General features: G+C 40.4%; 1 protein-coding gene across 4 annotated transcripts in view; it reads right to left on the reverse strand.

Annotated features, from left to right (window-relative positions):
* The window catches only part of TSPAN32 (tetraspanin 32), a 61,084-nt gene that overhangs the window by 22,611 nt on the left and 24,652 nt on the right, over positions 1-13,821 (reverse strand). For 2 of the 4 annotated variants that reach the window (XM_029582934.1, XM_029582932.1), the window contains exons 4-5: positions 8,454-8,528; positions 3,574-3,675 (exon numbers count right to left, since the gene is read on the reverse strand). In XM_029582934.1, the coding sequence (XP_029438794.1) occupies positions 3,574-3,675; positions 8,454-8,528 (177 nt within the window). The remainder of the gene's footprint in view (positions 1-3,573; positions 3,676-8,453; positions 8,529-13,821) is intronic. The other 2 variants (XM_029582933.1, XM_029582935.1) reach the window with 2 other exon arrangements.

Genomic DNA, 13,821 nt, shown 5'->3' on the forward strand with positions numbered 1-13,821 from the left:
ATAAGGTTAGTAATGTTATCGTCGCCTTTCACAGTGGCGCTACTGGGTGCGAAAGCTGGCAGCAAAAACACCGCGGTGGTGGGAAGGCTGCTGGCTTTTGCAGGTTCGCCCCCCCCCGTCTTCGTTGGATTCACCGTTCTGCGATAGAATGGTGAATCCAGGCCTAAGACTCAACAAGGGCACTGGAAACCACAAGAGAGGCCAAAGATGTTTCACGCCTCTCAGAAAACAGGCCACATCAGGATGAGCTGACAAGGATCCACCGTTTACCTGACCCCTAAAACAGGAGAGCGCCACTACCTGTACCTTTAAGGAATTGAGATCCAAGCCTTTATGCAAGACATCCTGCACAAATTCCAAGGAAGGAAGAGTACCTTGATCCTCACACCAGGCCTCAAACACTCTCCAAACCCGCACATAGACCAAGGAAGTGGAGAACTTTCTCACTCTTAGTAAGGTGGAAATCACTGCTGCGGAATGGTCACGTTCCAGCAAGCAAGCACTTTCAATGGCCAAACTGTAAGAGAAAATTGATTTGGATCTTCGTGAAGAACAGATCTCTGCCACAACAGGTCTCTGTGCGCTAGAAGTTGAAGAGGCGAGTTCACCAGGAGCTTCTGCATATTTGCATACCACGATCTCCTGGGCCAATCCAGAGCCTAAGGAGGCTGCTCACGTCCCTTGACCTCCCACGGAGCAGGATGAATGTTGGAATGACGTGCCAAGCAAAGAGACCAGGGGGTGCAACAAAAGCCTCCTTCTGTCTCTGTATATTACTTTTTTTTTTTTTTTTAAACTTACCAGAGCTCAGCCTTACCTGGCTGAGTAGAGAGATGATCTCCGGCTGTGGGGGGAGAGGGCATGTGCTGTCACTGCCACACATAGCTTCCTGCACCCACTGCCTTTCAGCTGCTTAAGCAGCTAAGTCCACGCCAGCTGAAAACCAGCTACCGGACCAAGGCCCTCATTTGAGGAACCACGGAAATCACCCCAGGAATTCTCAACTGGGGGAGGGACCATTTGATATCATCGTAGGAGAGCAGGGTGAATTTATTTCCTTAATTCTCCTTTCTCAAATAAAGCAATCCCCAGTAGGGTGATACAACTGGCCACACTCAAACCCATTCTAAAAAAACCGAACTTGGACCCGGATGACCTCAATAACTATCGCCCCATATCTAACCTCCCGTTTGTAGCTAAGATCATGGAGAAAATTGTAAATAAGCAACTTTCAAATTACCTTGAAGATCATAATATTCTTCACCCGGCACAATATGGTTTCCGTAAAGAACACAACACCGAAACCCTCCTCATCTCGCTCTTTGATCATATTTACACAGGTTTTGACAAAGGACAATCATTCCTCTTAGCCCTCCTCAACATCTCTGCAGCTTTCGATACTGTAAATCATAACACCCTACTAAACCGGCTATCAGATATAGGAATTACAGGATCAGCTTTTAGATGGTTTGACTCCTTCCTTAACAATAGAGGCTATAAGGTTAAAATCAAGAACAAGGAATCCTCTCACACCAATGCCCCATTTGGAGTCCCCCAGGGCTCTTCCTTATCACCTACCCTATTTAATATTTATATACTCCCTCTCTGCCATCTTCTCACAAATCTAAAACTCAAGTTCTATATTTATGCCGACGACGTTCAAATTTTAATCCCAATATCCAACTCACTAGACTCAACACTCAAGCTATGGAACTCTCATCTCCAAACGATCAAGCTTCACCTCTCAAGCCTCAATCTGGTGCTCAACACTTCCAAGACTGAACTTTTGCTAATCACTCCAGACGGTAGTCCCTTCCAACACCATCTGCAAAATAACATACAAATATCCCACGCCAGAGACCTGGGAGTCTTCATTGATAGCCACCTGAACCTAAAGCAATTTATAAAAATCACCACAAAGGAGTGCTTCTACAAGTTACAAGTACTCAAAAAACTAAAACCGCTCCTATTCCATTATGACTTCAGATCTGTCCTCCAAGCCATTCTGTTTTCCAAGATCGACTACTGCAATTCCATTTTGCATGGTCTCCCGGCGTCCACTATAAAACCCCTCCAGCTGCTCCAAAATGCAACTGCGAGAATTTTGACTAACACCAATCAGAGAGCGCATATCTCTCCTATTCTAAAAGATCTTCACTGGCTCCCAGTACACTTCAGGATTCTCCATAAATCACTCACAATTATACACAAATACATTCACCAGCAGACCCCTCTTGATCTGCTTCACCCTCTCAAACTGCATTCGACGGCCAGACCTTTAAGGGATGCCTACAAAGGTTCCTTACATGTACCTTCTATCAAAGTTGTGCACCACTCAAATATCAGAGACTGGACATTCTCTATCACAGGCCCCTCCATCTGGAACACCATGCCTCCGGACCTTAGGCAAGAAACTTGTCTACAAACTTTTAAAAAGAAACTAAAGACATGGCTGTTCTGCCGAGCCTTCCCCGCTTCTTGTCCAACAGCGTGACTTAAATTATGCCAGCAATTATGTAAATAATTAACGTTCCAGCAATTATGTAAGGAAATAAACACTTAATCATGTTACTAGTTACCACGAGGATGGCTCCTTGCCCCTCACATATTCTTTTGTATATTGCACTTTATCTTCGTTCCTCCTTTCTTGTTTCCTACTCCCAGTTAAGGCACCCTTGTTATAATGTAACTTTTTACTCCTTCAAACTGTCTCTTGTTGTTTGGTTGGTTATATTTATTGCCTAGTTCGATGTAAACCGAGTTGATTTGATTTGTATTAAGAAAGTCGGTATATAAAAGCCTTAAATAAATAAATAAAAAATAAAACATGTCCACCATCTGCTGGAGATGCCGGAGAATACTGGCAGGCTGATGTCACTGCAAGGGTGTATATATACTGTGACGTCAGTTTGCTCCATCTCAATCTGCTGGTAGAGGTGCATAACCCAACCCACTTGTTCTGGATTCATCTGACTGGACACTAGAAATCAAAATTCCTTCATGTTCTGAATTCTTTTTATTTATTTATTTATAACTTTTATATACCGAAATTCCTGTATGAGATACAAATCAATCCGGTTTACATAGAACGGATAATCGGCCGGGGTTTACAAACTGCCCACGGCTTTACAAGAAATAGTTAGGAATGAAACAGTTTGAAAGTGAGTCTACAAAAACTCTACATATAACAATTAAAACAGTTAGTATTAGTATAAAACTTTAACAATTGAACAGGAAATTGCTCGGGACCATATTAATAATTATTAATATATTATAATTATTAAATAATTATAATTATTATTAATAATAGTCATAACCATTTTGGATTCTCCCACCTCCAATATGTATATAAGATATCATTAACAGAATTTCCATTCAGTCTTTACCTATCTAACAGAAATTGTCTGTATAATCAAACAGACTGCCATTTAACTGTATTTGTTTACCTTAGGAACTCACATTTTTATCTAATTTAATCACTTATAAACTGTGAAGTGGCTACCAGATTACAAAACTAATTCAGTGTGAAAGTGGGAGAACGTAGCCTAACTTTCTGATTGCATACAGACTCACAGTGTGGTGAATGGCCATGAGCTCTTGTCTCCTGGTCTCAGAGAAGTTCCTCAGGTATTCGTCATATATAAAATCATAGACATCTATCATAGTATCTTCCACCTACACAAGGGAAACCACACACACAGTTAACTGGCTGCTATGTTCAGACGGTAGAAAGTGAACTAGAAATATGTCTGTATGTAACTGTAGTACAACCAAGGTGAATAGGTGCATATATACTGTATACAATGGCTATAGAAAGTCGATACCCACTTCCAAAATGTTCACTTTTTGTTGCTTTGTAGCCTAAAAATAAAATGCATAAACTGTACAATAAAGTCTTTATCAACAACTTCTAGAAATGCTGCAATTACTAAAAGAGGACATGCTGACTGATCTATTTAAATCTACTTTGATTCCGTTACTCCCAGATGCTTCTTTTGATAACACTGAAACTGCCACTACAGTTTGGAACCAAATTCTTATAACTGTAATAGACACTATTGCCCCTTTAAAAATTATCTGTAAATTCCAAAGGCTCAATGCACTTTGGTACACCCCCGAATTAAGGACTATGAAACATCTTTGAGACATCTCAAACGCTGATGGTGTAAGAATCCAACACCACCCCCAAAAGAAAAGCTTTATAGCATATATGGGTAAATACAGAAAACAAATTAACCTGACTAAAATACAATTTCATTACAAAAACAATTCAATCTGCAGGAGGTAATCCAGCAGAACTATTCAGTTTAGTTAAATCTCTAAGTCCTCAACAGAAACAACTCCTGAATACTGTAACAAATAGGCAGTTCATTTCACTAATAAATCAATAGCCATCTCCAATGAATTCTCCCACCTCCCTTTTACCAAAAGAAATTGACTGTAAAATTGATCACTCATGGGATTTCGTCTAGTCTGTTAATGCAAAAACCATCAATCAAATACTGTCAAAAATGAAATCTTCATTGCCTCTGAATCCCTGTCGAACAGCCATGCTGAAATTAGTAAAAGTTGATCTCTCTCAACACATTGCTAATAATGTCAATTTATCTCTCTCTTCTAGAAAATTACCAGGAACAGTCAAATGTGTATCTATTACTCCAATTGCTAAAAAACAAATGTAGATCCTACTCTAATTTCATACCAATATCATTACCATCACTTGCCAAAATTGCCAAATCAGTAGTTTTACATCAACTCACTGACCATATTGATGATAGTGCACTTTTTGATCAACAACATAGTTTCAGACAAGGTTTTAACACAGAAATGCTACTATTATCCTGATTTGACACATCCACAGCTTTGACTCCAAAACAGACCTCATGCTGGATCTGCTCGACATAATTGCTGCCTTCAACACTATTGATCACAATATTCTGCTTACATGTTTGCAATCTGTTGGCATCACTGGAATGGTTTTCAAATGGTTTCTCTCTTATTTTTCAAATAGAACCCAACAAGTAAGAATTGGTTCATCATGCTCAGATTGGTATCCACTGTCCTCTGGTGTTCCTCAAGATTCAGCAACATTGTTTAACATTGATCTTGCCCCCTCCTGTCAACTCCTCAAATGTCTTGGTGTAAATTACAAAATATATGCCAATGATATTCAATTTATTGTCTGCTACAATTCATTCTTACAGTATCCAATTTACTAGCCTTTGTCTCCTTATGCATTAACTCAGTCAACTGCAGGCTTTCTCATAATACAATAACATTCAACTTATCAAAGACAAAAACATTACTTTTATCTGAGAACTTATCAAAGACAAAAATCATATTTTTATCTGGCTGTGAAACCTTGCTCCATGACATTCTGACCTCATTAAACTTTCAGGGACAGAGTATCCTAATTACTCATAAAGCCCATAATGTAGGAGTAATACTTGATACAAATATTTCTATGCATAATCAAATTTTTACTGCTATTAAATCTTCTTTTTACAAACTACATTTACCAAAACGTTTAAAACCATTATTCGAAACACACAACTTTTGTACTGTCTTGCAAGCTCTAATGCTACATAATCTGGATAACTGCAATTCCCTATACCCGAGTTTACCCATATATTTCATTCATCCTTTGCAACTGATTCAAAATATTGTAGTACGCATTCTAACTGGTACACGTCAGAGAGCATACCACACCTGTTTTATATTCCTTGTATTGTGTATCAGTTTCATCACAAATCCAATATAAAATACTTCCACAAATTTTCAGTTTAATACATAATGAGTCAGCAATCTGGTTAAATAACATCCCTTCACATCTATAAACCCACCAGACATCTGCATTCTATGAACAAGAACTTACTGGATATTCCAATTCCAAAAGTAGATAGATTAGATATTACCAGAAGTTTGCTCTCAGTTACCAACCGAGCTATGGAGTGGGATCCCTGAGTTACTGAGAGAAATTACTAATGGAAGACTTATTTATTCAAACAGGTGTATATTGTTTGAATCCTCCCTGCTGTTCGCTCTGAGTGACTGAAGGCCCTCAAAGATCTTGAAGACTTTATTTAAATAGGCCTTTAATTAATTTCTGAATCCTCCTTGCTGCTCTGCTCTATATGTTTTTTGTTTTTTTTTGTTGTTGTTTTTTTTTTATTTATAAATTTTTTAAATGAAAATACATCCATTCAAAGTTACCTTCCAATGTTAACATCAACATTGAGTTTTACATGGGCATGGGGGTAAAAATAAACAAATATTAGTTTTTTATTACATAACTTAACCTTAAAAAAAAAAAGACAGATTCCCCTTTTCCAATACCAAACATGATAATTTGAGGAGCCAGTGAACAAAACTAATATATTACTAAATATATACTGTAAAGAAAATTCAGAAGAAATACAGATTAATTTCTATTCCAACAAATTAATTAATTGATGCTTCCGCTTCCTGCCTTTGGGATCTACGTTCCTCCAGGAACTTCTCTAGGTCTAGAGGATCATAATAAACAAACATATCTTATGCGATCCACTCTCATTATGCATTTACATGGGAATCTAACTGTTACTTGAATTCCAAAAGTTCTTGCTATATTTGCTAACAAAATAAACTTCTTCCTTCTGGTTTGAGTTTCTTTAGCCACATCTGGGTACACCCATGTTTTTTTATTGAAATTATCAAGTTATGAGTCTGTAAATTTGAAGACGTACTTAAACTGGCATTTAAGATCTGACCATTTGCTGCATTTTTATTTATTTGTATTTCTTTTAACAATTACATTCGTTATTGAATCTTGGCCTCTATATTTGCCTAAGAAACACAAAGGAAGCGTTATAGTTAGTGAGATTTGGGTGGACCCTTGGACACTGTGGCAGCTGACCACACCCACGGGGGGAAGTCCCGTGAGGGGCCACAGGTCAGGCTCAGCTCTTGGACACACAAACACAGATAGTTCTTTATTTAGACAGTTTGAGAAACCACCAGAGGTGGCAGTAGTGAGTAGAAGATGTAGCCCGGCTGGGCTAGTATTCCCCAGGGCGCTGGAACAGCGGTTTCTCCGGGAGCAGTGTTGTAGTGGAGAGAACTGAGAAAGTGAATACAATAGAACATTCACAAAGTCCCAATTATGGAGAAGCCCCGAGATAGGGAGAGCTGGCTCTCGAGGAGTGAGTACCAGATCCCTGGAGGTAGAGAGACTTGTTGGCAAAGTACTCATACAGCGGTTCCACGTAGGATATGGCACTGGGGCTGGAATGGGGGCAGGCCCTCGAGGAGCGAGTACCTGGTTCCAGGGAGACAGCTCTGAGGAGTAGATGATAGTAGTACTCACTGATGGTGTCTGTAGTGAATTATTCCATAGAAGAGGAGATAGATGCAGGCAACGAGTCAGGGAACATGGGCCCTCGAGGAGCGAGTACCAGTTACCTGATAGCAACCTGAAAGAAGCAGAGAGGCCCCCGAGGAGCGGGTACCCCGTTAGCAGAAAGAGTCCAATAGAAGTTGAAAGGCAGAGTAGCTGGGTACGGAGAGCGAATCCCATCCGCAAGATCACCCTTGCTAACTCAATGGCTAGCAATAAACAGTAGATTTAAATATCCGGGCAGCGTGATGTCATTACAGGGGGACGCCCCTGAGGAACACGCCAATGAGAAAATAAGAATGAGGGCCACGCGGCGCGTGCGCCCCAAGGTACCTGAAGAGCATGGCGGGATGCAGCGCCCAAGCCGGTCTGGGGACGCCGGAGAGGACGGCAGGCAGACTCCGCGGCAGCCAGGCATCCATCAACAGCAGGGGGAACCGCAAGAAAGGAAAGGTAGGTGGAGTGAAGCCGTCGGGCAGCAATGGTCGCAACAGGAAGACATCCTTGGTGGGAAATGGACGTGGGTCTGGAACGGTAGTGGAGAATTGCTGTAGTTTTGCAGAGTGCGCATGGATCTAATTTCACCTGAGGGGGCAGACCCATTAAATTCTCACCTTCAGAGGCATCGTCTGATCCATAGCCTTATCCCCATGAGTACTCTGAGGCCCACACCATTTTTGGTTGCCTTTCTCTGGATCACTTTGATCTTGTCTCTATCCTTTTTTAGTTGAACAGAACATAGTACTCCAGGTGAGGCCTCACCAAAGACCTGGATAGGGGCATTATCACCTCATATTTCTGATGGTGATTCCTCTCTCTATGCAGCCCAGCAGAGAAGTTCTTCTGTTAGAGAGTGTCCAGCATCTGTGCGGGTAAAATATGAGCACAGTGTAACAGTGTGCATACTTATATCCACTGCAAAAAGGAAACATGCATCACTCTGCAATTAACTGGTGAGGGGAAGGTCAGGGAGTGACTATGTCTGTACTTGCCTTTTTTCGACAGACTCTTACACTAGTCAATTTATATAGTTTGATGCACACTGATGGTACAACACTTACATACATTATCTACTCACCAAAGTGCTGTTTTCCTGTCTCCAGAACATGACTTGGATCAAAGAACAGAATACCAGAGCGAAACAGAGAAATCCCTGCACAGCAGGAAAGAGAATTGTCATGCACATATTTTATTCACTAGAATGCTCTGCACATATTCTCAGAGTTACATAAAGTTTCTGAAAGGGTAAGACAGAAAATGAGGGAGTAGACACTTTGGAGAGATTTAGCTATCTGGTAAGTATTTATAGAAAACAAAATCCCATTATGACATCACTCTGCAGACTGCATTAGAAGTACTTTATACTCATTCGTGATTTCTTATTAAGAAATATGGTGTTGGCTTTTCAAATATCACTGCTATGTCATGGCAGAGACATTAACCAACACACAGTTACAGGCCTATGCAAAAGGTGATTAATTTTCAAAGCCATTTTTGCAGGTAATAAACAGCATTTTACCCACTGAAATAGCCTGTTATAAAATATGGCATAAACTTTCGCACATATGTCCTGTATCTGTGTAAGTTTACCCAGGCTGAGCGGAGGCATTCCTGGGAGTCGGGCCAAAGAAGAATCTGCACTTATGCATATACGTTTGCATTTACAAAGCTATCTGTGCAAAATTTCCCAATGATTTTCTTTATACATACAGCAGGTGTAATTGTGTGCAGGTCATTTTGGTGGGATAATTTTCAAAGCGAACTGACACACATGCTTCCTTTGAAAGTTGGTGCAATTTATGTGTGTACTTACCATTTAATTTACATGGACTGTTACAAAAATGTTTAATTATAAAAGGCATTTCTGAGGGTAAAGTGGTGATTTATCCACAGAAATGTTCTTTTATAAAACCGCCCTCCGAATATGTGGGCAGAAGTGCACATAAAACCTGTATACACGCACTTTTACCTGCATTCAGAAGAGGCATTTCAGGGCGGCAAGGTTTTCACTTATGCACATACTTTTTGATTTTTAAAAGTCTGGTTCTAAATTTTCTTTGCAAAACCACCTGCATCATATAACAGGTGTATGTGTGCAGGTAATTTGGCTGAGTAACTTTCAAAGTGAACTTGCACGAGTCGACTCACTTTGAAAACTGATACAATTTATGCAGACTATTTTAAAATTACCCCCTAAGTTTTATCATGCACATTCATGGCTTTTTTATGCACAAAAAGATAGCATGGTACGCAATAGTTTAGTTTAATTTAATTTATCTTATTTCTAGTTTTGATTTAGCACCCTTACCATCAAAGCGATTTACAAATTTAAAACAAATTACAAATAAAGCATAACATGCTCATTAAAGGGGTCAGAAGAGACAGAAGCATCAATGCATTAGCATGTACATCCATGACTATGTAAATGATGGGGCATCATTTGCAAATGAAGTAAATAATGCTCTTATCTCATGCTATTTTGCAAACTCTTGTTAATGCTCAAGAGTTAACTTACTACTGTGCACAATGGTGAGAGGGCTCAGCTAACAGCAAGTACTAGGCTGAACAATGAAGTGCTTGTATAAAAGATAAACCTGTACAATTTTACCCATGAGCCCTTGAGGCAGAATGCATTCTAATACACTTCTCTTTGAAAACCGAAAAGAAAGCCAGCACACTCTTTTGGGGCAATTCATACACAAACCACCCGCATGCATTCACCACAACATGTCTGCACTAACGAAAGGGGAATGCATCATATGGGATATTCAAACACTGGTCAATGCCTCACGGTGTAGAAGGCACAGGGGTTTTACAGTCTTGACTATAGGAACTAATACCAAGGGGTTGTTGTTTTTTTATGATTGTCATGATCATTGCCTTCTTTCTTTTGGTTGGTCTGGTTAAAAGGCAGTGCAGGCATTCTGAGGCTTCAACATAAAAAGGAGTTTTTTGTGAGAGGCCCAGCCCCAACCCCCCTGGCTGGTCACAAAAGCAGGATTCCACCTGTGCAGGGGGCTCTTCCTTGAGTAAGTGACTTTAGCCAGTTGGGCTCCTCAGTATTTCCTCCCTCACAATATAAAAAGATAGCTTGTGCAGGGCATCACCTGGGTCCTACAGGCAGCTCTTGCTGTATCAGGACATGTACGAGAAGGAGAGAATAGCAGAATAAGAGGAGGAGGTGATATAGCAACACTAACTTCTGCATTTCAAAAATCATTCCTCTTTTATTTTCATAGGGTACATGTATTTCCAATCAATAGGTTAACAAGAGGCTAAAGGCCTTCACTGTCATTGCTATGTTCTTATGTGGCCAGATACCACAGTAGGCATTCTGAAGTTTCAGGATGAACAGCAGTCTGAGCCTCAAAAGCTTGTTTAAGTTCACCAAGGGAACTCGAGAATTGCCATGTTGGGTCAGACCAAGCTACACTGAGCCCAGCATCCTGTCTCCAACAGTGGCCAGTTTAGGTCACAAATACCCGGTAGATTCCAAAAGGTAGATCTCTTTCTTGTTGCTCACTCAAGACTACCTGGCTAATATGAACACTTCCTCCAAGGACTTGTCCAAACCTCTTAAAACCCACTATGCTAGTTGCCTTGATCATATTTACTTGAAGATATCCTCTGCCAAGTGTCCATCAACAGAGACTCTTGTCCCAAAGCCTGAACAGTATGAATCACACCTTCCAATGATGCCAACAGGTGCTTATAAGAAAAAGAAAATAAGAACAACATAAATTGTCATACTGGGTTAGACCAAGGGTCCACCCAGCCCAGCATCCTGTTTCCAACTGTGGCCAATCCAGGCTACAAGTACCTGACAAGTACTGAAAACATTAACTAGATCCCATGCTTCTAATGCCAGAAATAGCAGTGGCTATTCCCTAAGTCAACTTGATTAATAGCAGTTAATGGACTTCTCCTCCAAAAACTTATCCAAACCTTTTTTAAACCCAGCTACACTAACTGCACTAACCACATTCCCTGGCAACAAATTCCAGAGCTTAATTGTGCATTAAGTAAAAAAGAATTTTCTCCGATTGGTTTTAAATGTGCTTCTTGCTAACTTAATGGAGAGTCCCGTAGTCCTTCTATTATTGAAAGTGTAATTAACCGATTCACATTTATCCGTTTTAGAACTCTCATGATTTTAAACACCTCTATCATATCCCCCCTCAGCTGTCTCTTCTCCAAGCTGAACAGCCCTAAACTCTTTAGCCTTTCCTCATAGGGGAGCCATTCCATCCTCTTTATCATTTTGGTCAACCTTCTCTGTGCCTTCCTCAGTGCAACTATATATATTTTTGAGATGCGGTGACCAGAATTGTACACAGTACTCAAGGTGCGGTCTCAATATGGAGCGATAAAGAGGCATTAAGACATTTTTCGTTTTATTCACCAGTCCCTTCCTAATAATTACTAACATTTTGTTTGCTTTTTTGACTGCCGCAGCACACTCAGCCAATGATTTAAATGTATTATCCACTAAGACACCAGATCTTTTTCCTCGGTGGTAGCTGCTAATATGGAACCTAAAACTGTGTAACTACAGCATGGGTTATTTTTCCCTATATGCATCACCTTGCACTTGTCCACATTAAATTTCATCTGCCATTTGGATGGCCAATCTTCTAGTCTTGCAAAGTCCTCTTGCAATCTATCACAATCCACTTGTGATTTAACTCCTCTGAATAATTTTGTATCATCTGCAAATTTGATTACCTCACTCATCGCATTCCTTTCCAAATCAGACCCTGAGGCACTCTACTGTTTACCCTTTTCATGTGAGAAAATTGTATATTTAATCCTACTCTCTGTTTCCTGCTTTTAACCAGTTTGTAATCCATGAAAAGACATCACCATCCCATGACTTTTTAGTTTTCTTAGAAGCCTCTCATGAGGGACTTTGTCAAACATCTTCTGAAAATCCAAACACACTACATCTACCAGTTCACCTTTGTCTACATGTTTATTAACACCTTCAAAAATATGAAGTAGATTTGTGAGGCAAGACTTCCCTTGGGTAAATCCATGCTGACTGTTTTCCACTAAACCATGTCTTTCTATATGCTCTGTGATTTTGATCTTTAGAATAATTTTCACTATTTTTCCTGGCACTGAAGTCAGGCTCATCGGTCTATAATTTCCCAGATCACCCCTGGAGCCCTTTTAAAATATTGGGGTTACACTGGCACTATCCAGTCTTCAGGTACAATGGATGATTTTAATGATAGGTTACAAATTTTAACTAATAGATCTGAAATTTCATTTTTTAATTCCTTCAGAACTCTGGGGTGCATACCATCCAGTCCAGGTGATTTGCTACTCTTTAGTTTCTCAATCTGGTCTACTACATCTTCCAAGTTTACAGTGATTTGGTTCAGTTCATCTGACTCATGACCCTTGAAAACCATCTCCAAAACCAGTATCTTCCCAACATCCTCATTAGTAAAAACAGAAGCAAGTTTAAGAGTGGCTGAGAGAGGCCAAAGGTACTGTGTGCCAGGGGTGAACATGCACTTTATTACATGCACAGGGGGAGTGACAAGGATTTTGCTCCTTTGTGAGCTCTTTCATGCACGCCTGACTGCACTGTGTACGTTTTTCGATTCATCATTTTACTTTTTTGTCAGCCCCAGAATTTGGCACCCTAAGCAGTTGGCTATGCCTAAATCCAGGCCTGCGCTCTTCCCACTGTTGGGGAAGCAAGATTTAGCTATTCTAAACTAAACTAAATAGTTCTGGTCACCCCATATAAATAAGCATAGCGGAACTAGAATGTACATAGAAGAGCAACAAAAATGGCAAAGGTCTAGTCAAAATCACCATACATTTTTAGTCCCTATGCCTTTGCGCATTAACAGACCGAGAAATCATTCATCTTAATGAAGATCAGGTCAATACACAAGAAACTGCCTGCAATTTTTGATCTGCTAAAAGACTCGTCACCAGATCTACTATGCTTAAGTGAGATATGGTTGATAAACTCTGATATTGTCTTGGTCAATAAACTGTGTCCTCCAGACCATTGTGTTATAGGGATGTACATTTGTTCAAAATGAAAGTACAAAACACGACGAATAAGGCTAATTTGTTTTATTCAGGGGGCCCCGAACTGAACTGTGTCAGATCGTAGTGATGGGCCTGGATCTGGGTCGTGTTCTTGGCATTGGGCCTGGGTCTGGGCTCCTGCCTAGGCCTTCGCAAGTCTGAGGCTTTGGCCTAGTTCTAGCTGGCAGATCCCTACCGGACTGGGCAAGTGGAGGCCGGTGGAGGCCGCTGTTCTCTGTACCTTCTCCATCGCAGCTATATCTTTTTTGAGATGCGGCGACCAGAATTGTACACAGTAATGAAGGCGTGGTCTCACCATGGAGCGATACAGAGGCATTATGACATTTTCCGTTTTATTAACCATTCCCTTCCTAATAATTCCTAACATTCTG

The sequence above is a fragment of the Rhinatrema bivittatum genome, chromosome 17 (genome assembly GCF_901001135.1).
Source record: "Rhinatrema bivittatum chromosome 17, aRhiBiv1.1, whole genome shotgun sequence".
Lineage (NCBI taxonomy): Eukaryota > Metazoa > Chordata > Amphibia > Gymnophiona > Rhinatrematidae > Rhinatrema > Rhinatrema bivittatum.